General features: G+C 38.4%; 1 protein-coding gene across 1 annotated transcript in view; it reads right to left on the reverse strand.

The window, feature by feature from the left end:
- The window catches only part of LOC134675047 (uncharacterized), a 47,149-nt gene extending 23,851 nt beyond the window's left edge, over window positions 1–23,298 (reverse strand). The window contains exons 1-3 of the mRNA XM_063533192.1: window positions 22,968–23,298; window positions 5,659–5,889; window positions 425–592 (exon numbers count right to left, since the gene is read on the reverse strand). Coding sequence (XP_063389262.1) covers window positions 425–592; window positions 5,659–5,889; window positions 22,968–23,048 — 480 coding nt within the window. The 5' untranslated portion in view covers window positions 23,049–23,298. The remainder of the gene's footprint in view (window positions 1–424; window positions 593–5,658; window positions 5,890–22,967) is intronic.
- Between the last annotated feature and the right edge of the window lie 1,123 nt (window positions 23,299–24,421).

Raw genomic sequence — 24,421 nt, forward strand, 5'->3', positions numbered from 1 at the left:
ACAAATTTTCAATAAATTATGGAAAAACAAATCTTGATTCAGCTAGCTTCAGTACCATTAATAGGGTTTTCAATTTGGCAGATTGAATTCGAATCAGGCCTTATGTAAGGCCTGATTTGTAGGAAATTTTAAATAGTACTGGTATGTATTAATCATGTGCCCCTCTCCTCGATCGACATCCACTTCTCCACATTCTACTAAGATGCTACTATTGGGACAGTTTTGCACCTAAGTGTATGTAAATTTATTTATTTCCGCTACCCAAAGGTTGTCTGGAAGAGATCGCTTTTTAGCGATAAGACCGCCTGTTGTTTACCTCTGCTTGTATTTCTGTTTTCTTTTGTACTGTCTTCTTTTATTGAGGTGTGCAATAAAGAGTATTTGTATTGTCAACCTACAATACCTCAGGAATTCACTGTCATACCTCAGGAAAGAAATGCTGCGGGAACTTAGTCTTCTCCTTAGTTGTAACTTTCTCGATGTTGCCACTGTGAACCTCTTTCCCAGTCGCCTCCACGTATGCTTTCTGCTCGAAGTCCCAGATCTTCAGGTCGGTGAGAGAAGAGTGCGCGAAGTACATGTTTCCGAGTGCCTGTTGACAATGAAACCAAAATTAAACCCGTTTCTTGTATGGAAGAGCCTTCAAACAGGAGCAAATAATATGATTTCAGTGATTGCTGTATCGATAAGTGCTCGAGTGGAGACCACGGACTAGCAAGCGCAACGTATATAGGACGTCCACCCACAAGATGGACGGACGACCTTGTGAAGGTCGCCGGAAGACGCTAGATGCGGGTCGCTTCCAACCGGTACGAATGGAGGTCCAAGGGGGAGGCCTATGTTCAGCAGTGGACGTCTTATGGCTGAGATGATGATGATGATGATGCTGTATAAAGCTTATACAGCGTGGTTTTATTATGTCTAACCAGTACCAACATATTTCGTGTTGGTCTCGTAACAATGCTCCGGGATGAAAACTGGCGAGGAATGGCACCGGACCGGTGTCAGTGGCGAGCAGTCGTGTTGGAGGCCAAGACACACTTTGGGTCGCTGCGTCAGAGGAGTAAGTAAGTACCAACATACCTACCACTCATGTAGATAAATACCCAAGCCATGCTGAACAACTTTTACGTTGGTTGATCCCTCATGCAACAAACATACTAAGCCGGCATTAGCCGAATGGCCCATGGACCCGTTTAAAAAGTATTTTAGATTTTTTTATCTGTAGGACCTATCAATAAAGTCAACAAGTGAAATATTAACATACTTTTCACCACACCAGCTCGGAAAGGCTAACTTTGCACTTCAAAAACTGATAGCAAAGTTGTATTTTATTCACATGTGAGGCAAAGTAATCAAATGCAAATTTTGAGTTATTTTCTTATGTTTGCTGGTAGAATTGACTTTTAAATGATGATTTTGGATGATAAATATTTAATAACATTCATTGGGATTTGGTTTGGTTTGATTTTGTTTGATATTTTACATTTAATATTTGATTCGGGTTGGTGTGGTGAAAAATTTTGTGTTTCACTCGGGGGCAAATTTTGTTTATCCCTCGTGCTTTGAAACCCTCGCAAAGCTCAAGATTCCATTTTTCGAACCACTCGCTACGCTCGTGGTTCAATTTTGGAATCTTTCGCCTGCTCGGGTATCAATAAATTATTTGTATTTGTATTTGTAATATTAGCACGAGCGGTTAAACAACAACTTTGCCCCCTTGTAAAACAAAAAACTATTATTGTAGTATAAGGGCCCCTCCACATCTAGCGTCTTTCAAGCGTCGGCGTCGGTCGGCGTCTGGTCAGCGCTATGGAAAATGACGTCGCTGCGCAGTTGCGTCGACGTTGCGTCAACGTTGCGTCGAGCAGCGGCCATAGAATTGTAGACGCCGACGCTCGAAAGACGCCAGATGTGGCCCTAAAGTTTTTATTTTGTACTAAAAGTTTGTAGAACAGTTCACAACAGTCTAAAACTATGTCGTTGAGTGATATACTTAAGTCACAAACATACATTTAATTAGGCTCCATTATCCTTAATGGAACCGAGGCCGACGAGACACCTATATTTTTGTGTGAATATAACCCATACCTATGTTTAACACAGCCTAGGAATCCTATTTCATGCAACCGATGATGCCAAAAATGCGGGGGTGCGCGGGACGAGGTGAGCGAAGTCCCGTGCCGTGATTGATCCGTTCAAAGACACGGACGTCACACAAAGACACCTTCGACTCGAACATGGAGTAAAATCACCGTATGCGTGGCAGAGGGGGTAGCACGACTATGCTCAGTCTGGAGGATGCTTTGTCTGTGGTTTCACATGACAGTTATTTACCATAATAGTTTTGTTTATTTTCCCATAGCCTATCAAACCTTAGAGAATATAACCAAACGGAGTGGTCATTAACAGGCGTTCCCCTCTGTCCAAAATAGGCGGCCAATGGTCAACCACATGTCAACCACAAGTATGGACTGACGTTTATCTGACATGACGTTCCTATACATTTGATGTGCCCCTCCCCCGCAAAAAACGGCAGACTATTTTGTACCGAAAATTATAGACATGGCGTCTCCGTTGGTTATATTCTCTAAGTTTCAAACATATCTCCGCCATCGATTTTCCCACTCGCTTGCACGCGATATCTATAATGACATCCATTATTAGTATTAACAGTTAATTATCTGCATCATGATTATTGATGCACGTCATGAAGGTTTTGCGCTATTGACGTCATTAAGATGTATTAAAGTAATCACGTAGTTAAACCGGCCGTTAATACGCAATCCGTATAAAAAAACCGGGCGAGTTGGACTCGCGCACGAAGTGTTCCGTACCATAATGCAAAAAAGGAAAAAAAAAGGTCACCCATCCAAGTACTAACCCCGCCCGACGTTGCTTAACTTCGGTCAAAAATCACGTTTGTTGTATGGGAGCCCCACCTAAATCTTTATTTTATTGTTTTTAGTATTTGTTGTTATAGCGGCAACAGAAATACATCATCTGTGAAAATTTCAACTGTCTAGTTATCACGGTTTGTGAGATACAGCCTGGTGACAGACGGACGGACGGACGGACAGCAGTCTTAGTAATAGGGTCCCGTTTTACCCTTTGGGTACGGAACCCTAAAAAGTCTTGGAATTCACTGTATGCCGAAGATAGACTCCGACCACGTTAAGTTTGCACCGACTTAGCAGTGACAATGCATACATAAATGCATTACACACCCCTTCATATCGCTACAGAGTAGACAGGGGACCATCGAGTGCGCCCACATCTGGCCGAAAGGTGTGTTTCCGGAGCAAACATTATGAGATTTATATGTATATTAGCCTGTGAGGTATGAACCATTGCTCCCTGACAATAAATGTATTTCTTTTTATTTGCCGCCATGAAGCCTCCTGCCGCCCACTGCTGAGCATAGGCCCCTTTTTGTGTACGCCACTCATCCCGATCCAGAGCTAGTCTCTTCCAGAAGTGTTAGTTTTAAGCTTATTTGCAACGCGATGGACTTTATAATTATGGACATCTTAGTTTGACTACCGAACTATGGTTTCTGAGGTATAGTTCGCATAAAAGGTATTTATTTTTCCTCAACAAGAATAGGGAAGTCCTATTTCATAAAGACTAGAAAGGCGGCACCGGATCTTACATCTTTTCTTAAGAAGCAAAAACTGATTTCCACAAAAGGGAAAAAACATCGGATGAGTAGCCGCTATGGTATTTATTACAGCTAAGAGCAAAAACCGAGTCATTCATTGCTCTCAAGTGTATGCATATAAAAAAACAATAAATTGGTCTTGCGGTTAAATTTACGTCAATGCAGTGATTATGCTATAAATATTTTATTCACAGACTGTAATACTCACTGATATTGGAATATGAACCGTGTAACAGTGGAATAAGATCGATTTTCCGTTAAAGCACATGCATTTACAGGATTACTCAAATAGTTACTTCGGTTCCACAATCAAAACAAACATAAACCAGTTTTACTGCTGGCTAAAATAACTTTCTACTGTGTAATATGTATATGTACGAGTACACTCACTTAACGAGCAATCGGATCACTTTCTATGGAAATTTCCTTACTCAGTAACACATTTTCGTCACTCTTGCACAATCGATCAATTAGCTCATCAATATCATACCTAAGACCACATAAAACGGCTCGTTAATCATACATAAAACCAGAGTTACTAGAGGATTAGGAACTTCGGGTCCTTGCGTAGCTTTGGAGATCCATATTAGGTTAGGAGATCGTCGATACTTGAAGACAGAGACTTTTCAACAACAGTCCAGTCCCTACACGGTCGATAATAGTACATTTCGATGTTAGTGCGGAAGGTATGTCATTACTTCACGAGTACCGAGATATCTTGCCACGAGCCGCAGGCGAGTGGCAAGACTCGGGACGAGTGAAGAATGACATTTCCGCACGTGTATCGAACGACGTTTTTTAATACAGTTGCGAAAAAATAAGAAAAACATTGTTAATCGTACACTAAACAAAAGTGGTAACAGTGACAGCTCGGATAGACGTCGTCTTTAAGTATATTATATCTATGGGCGTTTGACAGCTATTCCGTTCCATTCAGTCAACTTATTAAGAACGGAATTTTCAATATTGAATATTAAAAATTAAACGTGTTATAATGATGAAGAGGTAAGTAATTAAATATGAAATATGTAATATTTTTCGTATTCTTACATTAACGGTAGGTTTTTATGCTGATTACGACGTTTAAAGGAAACTAATATTAACACTCATCAATAAGTAGTCGTGAATTGGAACAAGTATAAATTTAAAAAAATTGGAAAAGTAAAAAACACTAGTTCGAGATAACCAACTTTCCGCACGCTAAACAGCTACGTAAAGTAGCACTTTTTGAGCAACTGTATTAAAAAGAATATTCTTCTCAACGGCTGTTTTAGCACGATATCTGTCATCATATAAGAACATCGTATGGACTTACCGTAAATTTCTCCGGGGAACTAAAATCCTCATCAAGGAATATTCTGATCTCGTCCCAAAGGCTTCTTTGGTGGGATATCTGTCGTTTAAAACACATTTCAGAACATCGTATGGACTCACCGTAAATTTCTCCGGGGAACTAAAATCCTCATCGAGGAATATTCTGATCTTGTCCCAAAGGCTTCTTTGGTGGTATATCTGTCGTTTAAAACACATTTAAGAACATCGCATGGACTCACCGTAAATTTCTCCGGGGAACTAAAATCCTCATCGAGGAATATCCTGATCTTGTCATAGAGCCGCAACTCCGGACAGTCACACAGCCTCTGCACGAAGTCCTTCACATACTGCATGGACTTCTCGTAGGCCTTGCCACCGACCTCCTGGAGGTGGAGGGCTATGAATTTCGGGTCCTTGCACGAGAAGTTTAGAGGATTTGGAGGTCCATATTAGGTTAGGAGATCGTCGATACTTGAAGACAGAGATTTTTCAACAGCTTTCCAATCCCTACACGGTCGATAAAGAATATTCTTCTCAACGGCTCCTTTGGCGTTATATCTGTCATTGGAAACACATTGGACTCACCGTAAATTTATCTGCAGAACTAAAATCCTCATCGAGGAATATTCTTTGGTGGGATATCTGTCATTTAAAACACATTTGAGAACATCGTCTGGACTCACCGTAAATTTCTCCGGGGAACTAAAATCCTCATCGAGGAATATCCTGATCTTGTCATAGAGCCGCAACTCCGGACAGTCGCACAGCCTCTGCACGAAGTCCTTCACATACTGCATGGACTTCTCGTAGGCCTTGCCACCGACCTCCTGGAGGTGGAGGGCTATGAACTTCGGATCCATGCGGGACACGGCTTGGAGGAACTCGGAGGTCCATATTGGGAGCATCACGGATGGCTGTTGACAAAAATATTGAATTTATTAACACATTCACTGCCAAGGACACGTATTGTGTTCATTTTGTACAGGGCTCTAACCGCGAAAATCGAAGTTCGCAAACTGCGGGGATTTTTCTCTGTCACTCTAATTACGCCTTCATTGGAGTAAAAGAGAAAGATCCCCGCAATTTGCGAATTTCGGTTTTCGCGGTAGCCGCTCTGGATCGGGGCGCCCGGCACCGAAACTGTTACACCTCTACTTTGGTCTCTTTTTAACAAAAAAAATGTGATAATGATGGATAGGGACAAACTATTGATCAGTTTGTTAGATTTAACAGACGTTTATGAACAACGTACATACAATTCGAGGAGAAAAAGAAAATAAAGCAGCATAACTACTTCACCTATTTAACTCGGGAAACTATTTTTTCTGATTTTACGTTTCTTCTACATTCAAGATTTAAGACAGAATAAAATCAGAAATACCACAAATTAGCCTAAGCGTCTATCTAGAGTTCTAGACTTAACAGATATCATATTATCCCTATGAATTTGCTAATGTATAAAGAAACTCATTTATAAATATGAAGGACATTTTTCTTCAAATTGGCTCATTCCAGAAAAACCTGCATTAACAATAATAAGGAAAAATAACTGAGTAAATTACCGTGTATACCTACCTATCAATAAAATACACGTATGAGACGTTTTCAAATTAAGTCATACATACATACATACATACATACATCACTGGCTCAGTGACCCAAAGAGGATCTTGGCCTAAACACGATCAAATGGAGTCATACCAAAAGTAAAGTTTATTACGATATAAAACAGAGCATATTCACTAGAGATTTCAAAAGATCATACACATTGATACAACATGTCATCGAACACCGACAGCCGGTAGAGGTGACCTAATTAATTTCGAGAGCTATATACTGTTATAGCTATATTATGATACGCTTTCAGAGACGTGCAAATGTATAATAGGAATTGAAAATGAACAGGTTAATCCTCCATAGATAGGGGTTGTGCTCTGGGTTGGAAGGTCAGATGGCAGTCGCTTGCGTAAAAACTAGTGCCTACGTCAAATCATGGGATTAGTTGTCAAGCGGACCCCAGACTCCTATGTGAGCCGTGGCAAAATGACGGGATAACGCGAGGAAGAAGAAGAGGGGTTGTGCACAAATCACGCGAGGTGTTTTCGGCTACTTTTTGACCCCCCTCCCCCTTGGTGATATTTGGTGAGGTCTTTGGCGACGCCCCCTCCCCCCACACAACCTCATGTGTATTTTATTGAATTTTTTTCATTCGACCTAATTTTTAGATAAATAGCATTGTATATAGAAACTCTTGTTTATTTTTCTCTGATTTTTCTATTTACGTTAAATACACTCACTATTTTGAAGTGCAGAGTGAAGATTATTGTTTAACGAAACCGAGAAAAAGTATCTACTCATGTGGTAGGTTTTTTTCTCAGTTTCGTTCACTGTAGAAAAATACACGTGAGGTTTCCTTATACCCCCCTCCCCCAACGTGATCTATCGTGATTTTTTCGTGAACCCCCTCCCCCTATCGAACCTCGCGTGATTTGTGCACAAGCCCATACAAACGTAGTCCCCATTTTCCTCTCTGGATATTGACATTATGGAAAATATTTTTTATATTATTTGATGTATATTAACCATAGCTATGCCCCTACGTTCGCTTTCAACATCTAAATGTTTGATTATTGTAAAAATTAGGAGCGAAATACAGATTTTATACAAATTATTGGTAAATGCTCCTAACTTTTGTAACAATTAAAATTTCGAAATAAGTCAAACGTAGGGGCATAGCTGCGGTTGATATACAATGAATTATGTCAAAATATTTTCAATAATGTTAATAACTAGACAGGAAAATGAGCACTACGTTTGTATGAAAAGGCGATTTCGCGCGGGTGGTCCACTTTCGTCTTAATTTAAGAGTGAAAACCACCAGCTTCTTGCTCCGACACTGACATACATTTTCTTTCGCTTAGGTACTGTATACTCTTGACTTGACCTGGCTTTGAGCGAATCTATCTGCGTAGGGACCATGGGGTATAAATATTCGTACAATGTGTATCATTGTTTCCGTCAAGCCAGATTGGAATACGGAGCGCACATCGTACGAATACAAATCAACTAAAAGCCTACATGCTGTTCACATCGCTTACCGAACCGAGCGACTCAAACCACAGGATAAATCTGTGGCCACAGAATAAATAATAGTACTAGGTACAGAAGACTCACTCTCTAACAAAACGCGTCTGTCACGATCAGCACAGATATGGCCGCTAGGTGGCGACAGCGCCACGCGCGGCTTATGGCAAACCCCAAAATTGGGGTGGAACCTCGGAGTAATTAACAATGGAGCCGCCATTAACAGGCGTTCCCCTCTGTCGAAAATAGGCGGCCAATGGTCAACCATATGTCAACCATATGTATGGACTGACGTTTATCTAACATGACGTACCTATACATTTGATGTGCCCCTCCCCCGCAAAAAACGGCAGACTATTTTGTACCGAAAATTTTAGACATGGCGTCTCCATTGGTTATATCCTCTAAGGGTGGAACGGATGTACTTTTAGCTACTTACCTGTAGCAAAGCGACGAAATCGCGGAGTGAGGCCACGCCTGCTGTGGCCCTAGTGAAAAAGGGTACAAGTCTCGCGCAGCTTAGGTGTAAAAAGGCATAAGTGTTACGTTGAACTTAATCATCTTATAACCTTTTACATCACCTGCGCTGCCCGAGACTTGTTCCCTTATTCACTAGAGCCTCAAAAATAATAGTACCTACTATAAGTACTACCGTACAAAAATGACACTTCCTACCAAACCGAAGTTTTACAGCGATTCAGAGACTAATCATGCTGTCCCTTTCTAATGCACGGCCCTATCCCTTTCAGCTATTTAGGGCTGTCAAGTATGCGCGCTGCCCACGTCAAGCAACTCGAGTCTTTAATTCACTCAGCCTACGGCTGTCGTGATTAAAATAGACTCACGTACAATATTGCACTTACCCCCCACGTTGCACATATACTATTTTCTGACAGTTTGGTTTATCTTGAGACGATCTGCGTCCAAGCGAGGGGAGTATTAAACATGTGACGTCACGTAGGGACGCAACAAAGGCACGTCAGTCCCACAGTACCTACACGCTTTGTTGAGGGTTCTGGGTAAAACAAAAGACGTGATGTCTACTCGAAACATAGACACTTGAAGGTTAATAGGACTGTCCTCTGAAAGCCCTTCGAAGTTCGCGAAATATCTGACACAATCTAATTTGTAGAACTCTAAGATCAGCGAGCATGTCATATATTATGACATGCCTTCTGTATGGCGCAGAGACATGGTGCCTGTACAAGCCAGATGTCAAAAGACTAGACACTTACCACCTAAGATGTCTAAGATCTATACTGAGGATAAATGGCAGGACCGTGTTCCCAACTCTGAGGTGTTGCGTCGTTCCGGGGTGTTCGGCATGGAGGCACTATTGATGCAGCGTCAGTTGAGGTGGTGTGGGCATGTTCTCCGGATGGACGATCGCCGCTTGCCTAAAGCTATATTCTACTCAGAATTAGCAGAGGGTAAGCGAAAGCACGGCGGTCAATATCTCCGATATAAAGACGTGCTCAAGCGTCACCTAAACGCGTGTGCCATCGATCCTGCACGATGGGAGGAGCTCGCTGCAAAGCGGTCATCTTGGCGGTCTACCATCTTTGAATCCATCAAGTCGTTTGAGGAAAACCGCCTCGCGACACTAGACGTAAAACGCCAATTACGCAAGGAAAGGCCTAAGCCCTCCTACGTGTATACGTACAACACAGCCGGTCAACTCTACTGCCGTGAATGTGACAGAGTTTTTAAAAACAAGTTTGGCCTGGCCAGCCACATAAGAGCTCATAAGAGGAAAATTGATTGCTGAGGTCGCCGTCATCGAAATCGATGTGGAGGACTATATATATTATATTTTTCGTCTAACCCCGGGTTAGTGGGATGGCGCAAGCAGCCCTAAGTCAGGTTTGATTGCCCAATTCTTGTTAGGGAAAATAAAAAGTGTGACAGTAAATGTCTTAGATTAATAAAAAAACCTAGTTTTAATGAATCTAATTTCGAATTAGTACCTACACTAAGGGCGATTGTACACTACAATGAATTTTTGTCCGGCAGTCCGAGTTTTTACAGTCCGACATGGCACGCCATTAAATGTATATAGTAGCTTGTGCACTAAACGTAATTTTACCGTCCGACATTTTACTTTTCCCCATTCCGGACCGTTTTTTTCCGGTCCGAGATGACAGCTATGAATAACGTGTTTATGCTTGTGCACTGCGTCTGGAATTATAGTTCGTTTTTTTTAGCATTAGAAAGAACTTCGCAGAAGTAAGCTTGTGGTTCCAAATCCGGCACTTTTAACGGTAATAAATTGAAGTAAATTATATGTATTGACCGTGCTACATTAGATAATTCAATAATTATTAAGAATTAAAGAGGCTGATAGAAACTGTACGCTTACTTCTGTGGAGTTCTTTCTAATGCTAAAAAAAACGAACTATAGTATTATTCATGACTTGGCCGGGCGGGGGGGCGGGCTGGGGGGTGTTTCATGCCACTGCGCCGCACCTGCAAGTAAAAAGACGGACAAGTGCACAAGCCAATAATCCGTTTTTTTCATGCCACTGCGCCGCACCTGCGAGTAAAAAGACGGATAAGTGCACAAGCCAAGAATCCGTTTTTTTCATGCCATATCGGACCATGAAAACTCAGACTGCCGGACAGTAAAATTCATTGTAGTGCACAATCGCCCTAACTGTACTAACACCTACGGAGTCACGTGCTTCAAAATTAATAATTTCATTAATTTATTTATTATAGTCACAATACAAATTTATTGCTAGTAGTTAGTAGGTATATATGTCGGCGGCCGATCGTAAGATCAGTCATATCGTGAAATTTCTAGGCATATATCGTGAAACTTGAAAATCTTTGACCCGTTCTCTGAGTCGCGCGTAGCGGGGCTCCTATTTCTGGGCAGTTTGCCCTTCGGGCATATGAAGCAACCTACCGAACCTATCCTACCTATATATTGGTTTAATTTGACTATCGTCAAAACATTACACAGGAACATTACGATCTGCCTGATCTTACGATCGGCTGCCGACATATAGATGAGCTGCCGCCACCTAGGCTTAAGCTCGTCACAGACGGAGCAGTAATATATCGGCTGATACCGACAGATATATTTCACACACACCAACGATACCAAAATATATATCGCTTTTTGTCTAGCACCTACATTGCAAGAGAGACGATATATACCGAGCGATATATCGCAAGTCAACTTTAAGGCATCTGCAAATGCCTTACGATAAGATATCGTAAGACCAAAATATATAATACAGCTTCGGGTATGGACTCTGTCAGGTACGTAAAAGATATCGGCAGATGCCGTATCTTACGATATCTGCCGATATATTATCGCTCCGTCTGTGATGGGCTTTATTGTGAATTGATTTTTATTCCAATTACCGGTTATCACTAACACCATGTAGTACAGTCATTATAGATTTTGACCCGTGAATAATTAGTTCTTGGATTTTTTTTTCGTAGGTCCCTCGGGGGGGTCACTGGGAGTGTAAATTCAAAAAGTAGGCTTAATCAGGCTCCTGCGTATATTCAAAAAATGTTTTTTTTTCCAAAAAAACGGTTTTTCTTCAATAACTCGGCCATTTTTGATTTTACAGTAAAACCGTAAGGACAATAATTGTAGAAAATTTGATTCTCTACAAGTTAGTCCAGTCATTATATCCAAAAAACCAACCCTTCCCGTGAATAATCAGTTCTTGGATTTTTTTTTGTACGTCCCTCGGGGGAATCACTGGGAGTGTAAATTCAAAAAGTAGACTGAATCAGGGTCCTGTGTATATTCCAAAAACGGTTTCTCTTGAATAACTCGGTCATTTTTGATTTTACAGTAAAACCGTGAGGACAAAAATTTTTGAAAATTTGATTCTCTACAAGTTTGGTCCTCACAATTTTTCTTCTAGGATCTATAGTTTGGAAATAAAATTTGAAAAAAGTGACAAATTCAAAATATTTTCAACATCTCGTTTATTTTCAACTTTACGACATAAATGAAGAGGACTAAACTTGTAGAGAATCAAATTCTGAACAATTTTGGTTCCCACCTTCTTTCCCCCAAAATCGATATTTTAGAAATTAAACCTGAAAAACGCGACAAATTCAAAATATTATCATTATCTCCTATGTTCCACGCTTTACGGCATAAATGAAGGGAAACAAAGTTGTAGAGAATCAAATTCTGAACAATTTTTGTCCTCACGGTTTTACTGTAAAATCAAAAATGACCGAGTTATTCAAGAAAAACCGTTTTTCGAATATACACAGGACCCTGATTCAGTCTACTTTTTGAATTTACACTCCCAGTGATTCCCCCGAGGGACGTACGAAAAAAAAATCCAAGAACTGATTATTCATGGGAAGCGTCGGTTTTTTGGATATAATGACTGGACTAACTTGTAGAGAATCAAATTTCCTACAGTTTTTGCCCTTACGGTTTTACTGTAAAATCAAAAATGGCCGAGTTATTGAAGAAAACCCGTTTTTTTGGAAAAAAACATTTTTTGAATATACGCAGGAGCCTGATTAAGCCTACTTTTTGAATTTACACTCCCAGTGACCCCCCCGAGGGACCTACGAAAAAAAAATCCAAGAAGTGATTATTCATGGGAAGCGTCGGTTTTTTGGATATAATGACTGGACTAACTTGTAGAGAATCAAATTTCCTACAGTTTTTGCCCTTACGGTTTTACTGTAAAATCAAAAATGGCCGAGTTATTGAAGAAAACCCGTTTTTTTGGAAAAAAACATTTTTTGAATATACGCAGGAGCCTGATTAAGCCTACTTTTTGAATTTACACTCCCAGTGACACCCCCGAGGGACCTACGAAAAAAAAATCCAAGAACTAATTATTCACGGGTAGGGTCGGTTTTTTGGATATAATGACTGTACTAATGTTATTACTGGATCACCGATAACGTCAGTTTAGCTTTATCGCCGCTGGTGGCTAATATTGTTGTTAAAATAATAAATAATAATATCTCGGAGACCGAGCTTTGCTCGAAAAAAATATACAAACTCAAAAATGCGCGTTTCCTCAGCGACTTATCTCTAAAGGGGCCCACTGATTAACAGTCCGCCGGACGGTATCGGCCTGTCAGTTAGAACAAAATTTTGACAGTTCCGAACAACTGACAGGCCGATACCGTCCGGCGGACTGTTAATCAGTGGGCCCCCTTAAGATCCCAGATAGATCGATTTTTCACCCCAGGAAACCCCCATATAGCAAATTTCATCGAAATCGTCAGAGCCGTTTTCGAAATCCCAGAAATATATATTATTATTTATACCTTTAAACGAGAAATTCTTGTATATATGTAAGTATATATGTTGATTATGTTTATATCTAGACACGCGGCAGCGTGTCAAGCCAAGTTCAAGCAAAGGAACTGGCTAGCCAGCGCCGAGTGTAATATTACACGAACCACTTGGTGCCACTTTTGACCCTTCTATAACTCAAAACATCTTTGACGTAAACACATAAAACTACGTGTGTTTAATTATATCCATAAGGATATCTAGAAGCCCAAATTTCATGAAGCTAGCTCAAACGGTTATAAAGGTATGAAGGTCAAAAAGTCGTAAATTTTAAGACTGACTTATGACTTATAGTACCTAAACCTAACCTACTTCCAGATGACCTATAAGGATGAAATTTGGAATCCAGCTTGGTTATTGTGTGTAACCGTAGGAAAAAATCTAAAAATAAAATAAAGTTAAAAAATAGGGGGGGTCCCCATACAAAAAAACCATTTTTTATTGGGACTGACATATAAGTACCTAAACCTAACCTACTTCCAGATGACCTAGAAGGATGAAATTTGGAATCCAGCTCGGTTATTGTGTGTAACCGTAGGAAAAAATCTAAAAATAAAATAAAGTTTAAAAATAGGGGGGGTCCCCATACAAAAAAAACATTTTTATTGGGACTGACATATAAGTACCTAAACCTAACCTACTTCCAGATGACCTAGAAGGATGAAATTTGGAATCCAGCTCGGTTATTGTGTGTAAGCGTAGGAAAAAATCTAATAATAAAAAAAAGTAAAAAAATAGGGGGGGTCCCCATACAAAAAAATATTTTTTTATTGTAGCGTTGGAACCGTTACAAGCAGATATTTGAAACTACCCCAATATATGTATTATTATATTTGCTATATTAAAATAAAGTTTAGTCAATAAATAAGTGGTGTCCCCATACAAAAAACTTGTAATACGCTCTAAACAATCGGCCAACGGTGTGTCGTCGGCGGCGCGCGGCACCACATAATTATACAAAGAACAGAAGTAAAAACCATACAGCGGAAACACAAGAAAAAACATTAAATCTCAATACCTGCCTAGTTTTCTTTACAAAAAGTATTGATATCCCACCAAAAACATAAATGTAAAAAAGGAGAGCCAAGTTCAATACAAAAATTATGCTTGGCTGTGGGGCTCGCCGCAAAAAGAATGGAGATCTAAATGAGTGCCACTGCCAAGTTCTATGCAAAATCCAAATATGTATTTATAGGAACAAAATAACATTATAAACAAGTATTAAACTCTATTTCTTTGCTTTATTGGATACCTATAACAATTGCTGTTATTTAAAAAAATGTGAGATCTTAAAGTAGGTTAGATTTGACTTGGCCAGTTTTCATTACATCAATCATTTTATATATATTGTAATTCTGATAAAATCTGGCCAAGCCAAATCTAAACTACTTTAAGATCTCACATTTTTTTAAATAACAGCAATTGTTATAGGTATCCAATAAAGCAAAGAAATAGAGTTTAATACTTGTTTATAATGTTACTAGATGAAAACCCGGCCACGCTCGGGTAAAATAAATAATAATAATAGGTAATACTCATTTTGAATTAAGTAACCTATCTCATCTCAGAAAACTTTAAATCCGTAACATACAATTATAACTCTAAAAATTTACTATTCCGATATATCTAAAAACAAATAATTATGTAATTAAAAAACCTAATCCGCTTTTCTGGTAGCAGTTCGGTTCTGTAAGGGTCGCAGTTCTAACCTAACCTAACCCACTTCTGGTTGCAGTTTGGTTCTATAAGGAATTAAGGATCACAGTTCTAGCTCTAGCCTGACCCACTTTTCTGGTCGCAGATCGGTTCTGTGAAGGCTGCATTTATAACCTAGCCCACTTTCCAATCTCAAAAGAGGGAACCCTTTTGTACCTACCCTTCATGGCACTAAAGTGAAAGTATGGAAATTATGACTGCGATTTCATTCTTTAATATGAATGCCTATCCGTTAATATTCAATTCGTTCACAAAAAAAATAAAAAAAAACTGGATAAGTGCGAGTCGGATTCACCCACCAAGAACAGAACACTTTTTAGTAAGTATTTCTTGTTATAGCGGCAACAGAAATACATTATGTGTGAAAATTTCAACTGTCTAGCTATCACGGTTCATGAGATACAGCCTGGTGACAGACAGACAGACGGACAGTGGAGTAAACTGAAATAGAGGTTCCGTCACACCAGCGCGTTTTCAGAGCCGGGCCTGAGCGTTTTATATGAAAAAGTGGCGCGCCCCGCTCACGCGCCGCACGCCAAACGCGCCTGTGTGACGGAGCCTTAAATGTCATATACCTACTATTGTAAGAAAAACCGGCCAAGTGCGGTTCGGACTCGCGCACGAAGGGTTCCATACTTTTTAGTATTTGTTGTTATAGCGGCAACAGAAATACATCATCTGTGAAAATTTCAACTGCCTAGGCCTATCACGGTTCATGAGACAGACAGACGGACAATGAAGTACATCTGAAATAATTGTCATATACCTACTAAGAAAAACCGGCCAAGTGCGAGTCGGACTCGCTAATAGGTTCTCGTTTTTAGTTACCCTTCAGGTACGGAACCCTAGTAAGAGTGTAATAGATTTGTAACGGGTCAGCAATGTGAGTCCCTTGGAGAAGCAGAGGTCTAGTCTAAACTCTCACTTACCATCGGCATTAACAGCCTTGTATGCTTGTTTGCCACCAACATGTCATATTAAAACATATTAATAAAAATTTACTCATTTTATCGGTCATATCCAGCCTAGCATTGCATTGGCCCCGCTTAAATATTTTAAGAGTGTAATAGATTTGTAACCGGTCAGCAACGTGAGTCCCTTGGAGAAGCAGAGGTCTAGTCTAAACTCCCACTTACCATCGGCATTAACAGCCTTGTATGCTTATTTGCCACCAACATGTCATATTAAAACATATTAATAAAAATTTACTCGGTCAGCAATGTGAGTCCCTTGGAGAAGCAGAGGTCTCGTCTAAACTCCCACTTACCATCGGCATTAACAGCCTTGTATGCTTGTTTGCCACCAACATGTCATATAAAAACATATTAATAAAAATTTACTCATTTCATCGGTCATATCCAGCCTACCATTGCATTGGCCCCGCTTAAATATTTTAAGAGTGTAATAGATTTGTAACCGGTCAGCAATGTGAGTCCCTTGGAGAAGCAGAGGTCTAGTCTAAACTCCCACTTACCATCGGCATTAACAGCCTTGTATGCTTGTTTGCCACCAACATGTCATATTAAAACATATTAATAAAAATTTACTAATTTCATCGGTCATATCCAGCCTAGCATTGCAGTGGCCCCGCTTAAATGTTTTAAGAGTGTAATAGATTTGTAACCGGTCAGCAATGCGAGTCCCTTGGAGAAGCAGAGGTCTAGTCTAAACTCCCACTTACCATCGGCATTAACAGCCTTGTATGCTTGTTTGCCACCAACATGTCATATTAAAACATATTAATAAAAATTTACTAATTTCATCGGTCATATCCAGCCTAGCATTGCAGTGGCCCCGCTTAAATGTTTTAAGAGTGTAATAGATTTGTAACCGGTCAGCAATGCGAGTCCCTTGGAGAAGCAGAGGTCTAGTCTAAACTCCCACTTACCATCGGCATTAACAGCCTTGTATGCTTGTTTGCCACCAACATGTCATATTAAAACATATTAATAAAAATTTACTCATTTCATCGGTCATATCCAGCCTAGCATTGCATTGGCCCCGCTTAAATATTTCTTTAATTTGTTTTTAGCATTTGTTGTTATAGCGGCAACAGAAATACATCATTTGTGAAAATTTAAACTGTCTAGTTAATCTAGTTATCATGGTTCATGAGATCTTGAGATACAGCCTGGTGACAGACAGACGGACAGCAGAGTCTTAGTATTTAATAGGGTCCCGTTTTTACCCTTTGGGTATGGAACCCTAAAAAGTGACCAAGGCCTCCAGTGCCCCAGGCTGGAATCAAAGCAGCGTCCTCTGCAGCAGGTGCCTGTGCCATTCTGCCACCGGGCCACGGCGGTATAGGTCGAATTTTTGTTTATACTAAACACAATACTCCCATGGAACGCTTTGAAGTTCAAATCTCGTTACGTTACGATGGCGTTTGCACTTTGCACTATGTTCGGTGACTATTTTTTATTGTTAACACACACAATACACTATTTAACAGGTTTTTATCACGTATTTTCGAATAAATTAGTAATTCAAAACACCCCAAAGCCGGTGTTGACGTCTAGGCAGTGTTGCAATCGTCTTAAATGCCGTAACAGACTATCGCACGTTCTGGCTTAAAAAAAAATTATGTAATAATTATACCGGTATACATATCCATATGAAACGAAACTTAATGCAAATAATAACCATTATACATACCGGAGTCATCAAATAAACAGTAATATTCGTCTTGCTTTTTATTTAAAAAAAAAAAACGACCAACCTAACTTGTAAGCATGTTTGCAGTTTCTAAACGCAACAAACGCTGTCAAATGACAATCAACAAATTGAACATTTGCATTCTTTGTCGAAATTTTTTCACTTTTAAATACAAAATACTCGACAATACGAATTTTGCGGATACATGTTCTCGATTCAAAAGTGATATTTTTTCAAGCTCTTTCGATTGAGCATAATTTCTTTTGGTTTTTCCGTCAGAGCCGCTCGCGTTTATATATAAAGATTATGTTCCTATAAATACATATTTGGATTTTGCATAGAACTTGGCAGTGGCACTCATTTAGATCTCCATTCTTTTTGCGGCGAGCCCCACAGCCAAGCATAATTTTTGTATTGAACTTGGCTCTCCTTTTTTACATTTATGTTTTTGGTGGGATACATATGTACAAGAATTGCTCGTTTAAAGGTAATATATAATAATATTATAGTGTCTGACGTGACTATAGAATTTGTACGTACAGTCAAGTTCATAAATATGTATACGATCTCATTTCTATGGATTATGGTGAAAAATGTATGCATATTTATAATAAGTCGATTTACGTCATTAGCCAAGGAGGGGAATTCGCTCCCTTCGTCAGTATTCCTTATAGTTATAATACATATTAATTGAGGTATTGTATTAATCATAATACATGTATGGAAAATAGCATGTAACCTTAAAATTATAATACAGATTAATAAGCCTGCTGGCATACAGGTATAATGAGTTTAATACACTTAACGCACCCAACAAGGCTCCAAAAGCACCTAAACGGGCATCTATAAAATAAAAATAAAACCTAATCGTTTCTGTACTTGTATAGGGAAAATTATCACGATACAAATTATAGGGAAAGAGTCCGCCAAGCAAAACTAGTCTTTAACTCAAGGAAATAAACTTCATACCTAAGAATCAAGTAGGTCATTTTATAATTTTACCTTCAGCCTATTTATTCTTGTTTTAGCTGAATACAGTCAGTAGCAGAAGTTGATAAACGGGCGAGGTGTTCAAAATTCGCTCGAGTATTTAGCAAGAAGATAGGGGACGTGAGCCACCTAAGGGCGCACCAGAGAGTGGATCAGGGGCCCATTTCTCGAACGGTATTAGTATAATATTATTAGTGTGTTACCATGGTAACTGATACTATTTGACAGTTCGTGGACTAATAATATTAGTCTAGTACCGTTCGAGAAATGGGCTCCAGCTACACTGTAATAACACGAATTAAAAATTGCCTACTCCAGAGCACACAGTCGCTGTGGCCGAAATCGGTCAGGAGAGCATTATCAAGAGCGTGTCAAGGTAGTTTTGAACACCTCGCCCGCTCAGCAACTTCTGCTGTTGACCGTCCATGAGATTTGCATTGCATTTTTATCTATGCTAATACGTGGACATGGACATGCATTATTATTTCTATTCACTCTAATAGGTTTCATTTGCGACTCGTTTGAGGCATTCAGAGAAAATATCTACCAAGAATGGGAATCTATCTATCTCATCTTGGTGTTGAAAAACAACTACATAATACCTACTAAGTAATTGTCGAGAACGTGTGTTGTCGATGATGCCTTTCTGACGCCAATCGGCATCCGCAGCATCGCGAAGAAATAAAATATGACGCCCACCGGCGTCACTGGCATCCAAGTGCCATGAAAATAGTTCGAGCAATTTTCAAAATCAACAACAACATTCTAAAGATATGATGATATTTGTGGACAACAAGAAATAGTAACCCCCTTATTCATAAAACTTTACGGGCTTTATTTAGTTAAATTATATTTTATCCCTTTCTTACAAATACATAAGTAAAATGACAGATAAGGATAAACGATTATTAGGTAATTGAGGTTTGTAGCGCGTTTATGAATAAACGGGTAACAAAATAAAATTTTAATACAAAAAAAATAGAAATACTAAGGTAATTGCTTTGATGCCGATCAGCGGAACCGGTTCTGAATGGGTTAAGTAAAACATCTCAAAGAATATGCACTATAAAGGCTTTGCCAAGTGCAGAGTGGAGAACACTTGAACTAAGCTTTAACCTCGCCACGCCCGCACAACGCTCAAGATTCCATTTTTCGAACCACTCGCTACGCTCGTGAATCTTTAGCTTGCTTGGGTATCAATATTAGCAGGAGCGGTTAAACAACTTTGTCCCCTTGTAAAACAAATAACTACTACGCCCCTACGTTTATTTGATATCATCAGTATCATCCATCCTTCCGCTCAGTTATCAATTTACAGCGTAAAATTTGGTGTGGGCACTATTTCATTCCCATTCGTGTCACTCAAGTCACACAATCAAATGAACACTCCCCTGGTCCCCTTGTCCTGATCATTTATTTATATGTTATGAATTATGATTTATGGATGACCCATTTCTGATACGATTGTGGCATAAAAAATCAGCCAGTGATTTCCACATGGCATATTATACCTAGTCCTACTACCACCCGTGACATCATATCCTTCTGTTGAAGACCAGGTTCCTCCATAGGGTTCTATTCCTTAGGATATGATGTCACGATCCTCAGTATTAAGGGACCGACTAAAGAAGAAGACTACCACCCGATCCAGACTAGAGGATGGTCAGCTAACGGACGCCCTTAGTGTACCCACTATCTGTTAAGCCCTTTTATTCTGAGTTAGAGTATGTCTCTTAGCTCAGTGTGCCTCTTGGCAAAGCTTCAGCTCTTTCCATTGGGGTCTGTCGTGGGCCACTCTTCTCCAGTTCGGGCCCACTGTGAGTTTGAGTTCATCCTCCCATCTTGTTCGAGGTCTCCTCTGCCTCCGTGTGCAATCTCTTGGGTACCAATCCGTTACGATTCCTGCCTGTACCTACTATTAAATTTAATAATCCGTGGAGCTCCATCATGTGCATGTAGGATGTCACTAATTAAATTAGTGAGTCAACACTGGCGAAAACTGGCAATTAAGGCCAATCAATAAATGGGCAAATCCAATTTGTTAGCGGGTGCTTCACTGGTGTCTGGCATGTCAGCACGGATTAGATTATACTCTGTATCTTTAGGTATTTAAATAAAAGTAAACAAATAATTTGTATGTACATTATCGGGGAGTTATAACATTTCGTCGGTATACTTCTAAAACATGATAACTACCTGAAACATAGTTTCGAGAAAACGTGAGTTGAAAGTTTGATCCTCAAATAAGGGAATTTAGAAACGCGTTTTGACTAATTTACTTTCACACTTAAAATTTTTGGATATTAAAATTGTCTATTAATTGACAAAAGTGATATTTTTAAACCGAAAAATATAAAATATTTTCCGACAAAAACATGGCATGTGTTAGTTATCATGTTTTACCTGTATAAAAAATGGACTGATTTTTGTGTATTTGTTTATAATCCTATAAAAAATAATTATATATAATTAAAAAAAAATGACAGGGATAAAAAAACTAGTTCGCACGGCATTATAAGCAAATTATAAAAACTAACGTAAAAATAAAAAGTAATAAATTACATGCAACGTGTAATTATTTACAGGTAAACAGTTATAAGTGATTCTAATATTAAAATTTTTGACTTTTCTCTCCTTTCTTGAAGAAACATATGATAATACACTCCTTATTAACTAAATTACTTCAAAAAATGATTATACTGATTTTGTTAGCGTTTACCGAGCATACTTAAATCAGTTTTAAGTGAATTTAATATTATCTAGTTGTATAATAGATCGCGTATTGAAAGAAATGCCTACAGGTAAATAATAATTAATAATGTTATGATATTTTACCAGTTGCTATAACTAGCTTCTTAATTATAGATACATTCAGGAAAAACATGTTAACGTTACTTTATATATTTTGCCAGACCAGTTTTATGAGATATGTTGTTTTAAATACCCTTATTATTTTTTACGTGTACACTATATTTAATTTCCTGTCTGTTAGTACTTTTTTACACTCTATAACTTTGTAAATAATAAACATAAATAAAAAAATGTCACATATATATTTAAAATAATAAAATGTGAATAAAACTGTATAAACAACTCATTTTTGACCATTTTGTCAGTTATCATGTTTCTGAAGTATACCAACGATTTATTGGTACCCAACCAAATATGAAACCTCTAAGATCTGTCACTGAACAACCTGACTTAAGGCGTCATTTAATGTCTCATACCTGATCATGAAATGCAACCACGCTAACTAGGGAATAAAAATAGTTTATTTGGTAAATATTCAGCAGTTCAAACCAAACTATTCTGCCAAATACGAACAAACTAACATGCAATAATATGGTACAATACTGAATAACTATTATCAAATATTCAGCCCATCTATAATGTAAAACAAACAAAATAAACATACATGTAAGGCAGATTGCCCATGTTAAGAATTTTGTATATTCTCTGGAATTTCCCTCTACTTGACAAGGAACATTGGTGCACAGAGCATGTTCTTATACTTCGTTTTTTTTAGCATTAGAAATTAGGTAAACAATCGTATTGCATCTTTTAATTGAAAAACACATTTTAAAAATAAGTTACGGCAAATATGTAACAATTATGAATCTAATACGATCATTTATATTCTTCTGCTTTCATAAGTAATAGTTTTATATTTTTAAAAAGCGTTTTTCAATTAAAAGACATGTCAAGATCGCTTACCTTCTTGCAAGTTCTTTCTAATGCAAAAAAAAAACAGACTATAAGTAGGTGCAATGAACTCCAAAAACATCAACTCAGATTCATAAGGTTGTCTTAAAATAGATACAAAATTATTCTAATAAATAGTTGAAGTTTGTTACGCATTCATAAATCTCTTGATAGGATAAATTACACTCAATACAAATATTATGTTATGTTTTTAAATATTTTTATTTTATTAATCAAGAAGACACTCTTTCACTCTGAATGAAATGCTAAATAACTTCTAATAAGTTTCCAAGGGGCCAACTTTCTTATAAGAATTTTAGATAAAATTAAGGTGAAACTTCATAGAAAATAAATCTATAATGCTTTCTTGTTTATTCTTGAACACAAATCACTCGTTATGAATCGTTTTCATCACAGTCCATTTGCGAAATGGGAATACCAATCCCACGGCTATTTGGGCCATTTTAATCAAATTAATCAAAGCAGGTAGGTAGGCGTTAAACACTTAGGACGATAAATCAATTAAACTGTAAAAACACTCACGTCCTCGAATATAGATCCCACGTTCGCGGTCACCAGCAACAGCGGCACTTTATCCGATCCCATCTTTTTAAACTTTAACATGATCCCGAGAGAGATTTTGGGCGAATACGATTTCCCTCAATGGAGGTAAAACGCCCTTTTCACTTTTAAACGGCGCTATTTCGGTGCCACAGTGTTTTGGCGCGCGCACGCCCTAACTCCGTACACAACTGATAACATTTTAATGGTTACATTTGTTATTTTCAGTCGTAAACAACGTTTTTCTTCACAATATTGCAAAATCGCCTAGCCTTTACTGACATTTGTAAACGAATGAATGGAACGAAATGAATGTCATTTTTTACACCCCATTTCCGCACGAACGTAACACTGTATAGTACGGTCAAATGTTATTGATCATCACATTATTGGCACCAAAATCGTTAAATATATTGTGTAAAAATCCGATAACGTGTGTTTATATTGTATGACTATCCTACATAGTTTTTAATCGTTCAGGTCAGTAAGAAACAGGTAATATAAATATTTATTCTAAGGAAAGAACACTACGAAGAGTGAAACGGAACGCAGCAGAAACCATTTCGATTTGTCAGGATTTTAACCAATGACGTCAATTCTTCTTTTACGTCACCGCCCAATTTTCAGGGACGTACTTGCTTATTTTTGTCGTTAACGCGATTATTATAAAAAGATGTTAAACTGGGAAGACAATAAATAGGTTCGTGACGTTGGTAAATTATTTATTCTGTATTTTCTTATATTTCACGGCCATTACGGTATAGAATTACCTCGATTTGATCGATAGTAGTCAATAGAAGTTTCAAGGTATCAGGCCATCGTATCGTAGATGATCACTATTTTCCGACTACCCGCATACAAGCAATATTGTTTAAGTTATATTATTATTCTTTGTTTATTTTTCTTCATAAGTTAGGTTCTTTATAACATGAATATGAAAGTAAAATACAAAAACACATAAAAAAACAATAAAAAATACATATGAACATAAGTCATATTATTATTTGACCTACTGATAAATTATGTGAATCGTGCTGATAGACCGATCGCAGTGCCAGGCCATGCTCGTCGAATTCACCATCCCTCATGATGAGAATTTCATGAAAACTTGGCTCACGAGATAACCGCCATGTGGGGTGTTGATTTAACGATTATTGTTCCGATAGATGGTCATATCAGAGAACGGGTCAATAAAGTAGGTTTTTTTGTACCTAGTTTGTTTGTATATATTTTGTATTGGTTTTGTACATAATTTCATATTCATATTACAGATTACCTAACCTACGAAAAATAAAGAAACGATCTAAATATGATATGCGCAGATCACGATGAAGCAGGACAGACAATCCTATTATCAATACGCGCATGTCCCTCCCTGTCGACCTGTCCCTTACTCCTTTGCTCATATGCGATGCTAGTGTACCTGTAATTTAGTG

Source organism: Cydia fagiglandana, chromosome 21 (genome assembly GCF_963556715.1).
Source record: "Cydia fagiglandana chromosome 21, ilCydFagi1.1, whole genome shotgun sequence".
NCBI classification, from domain to species: domain Eukaryota; kingdom Metazoa; phylum Arthropoda; class Insecta; order Lepidoptera; family Tortricidae; genus Cydia; species Cydia fagiglandana.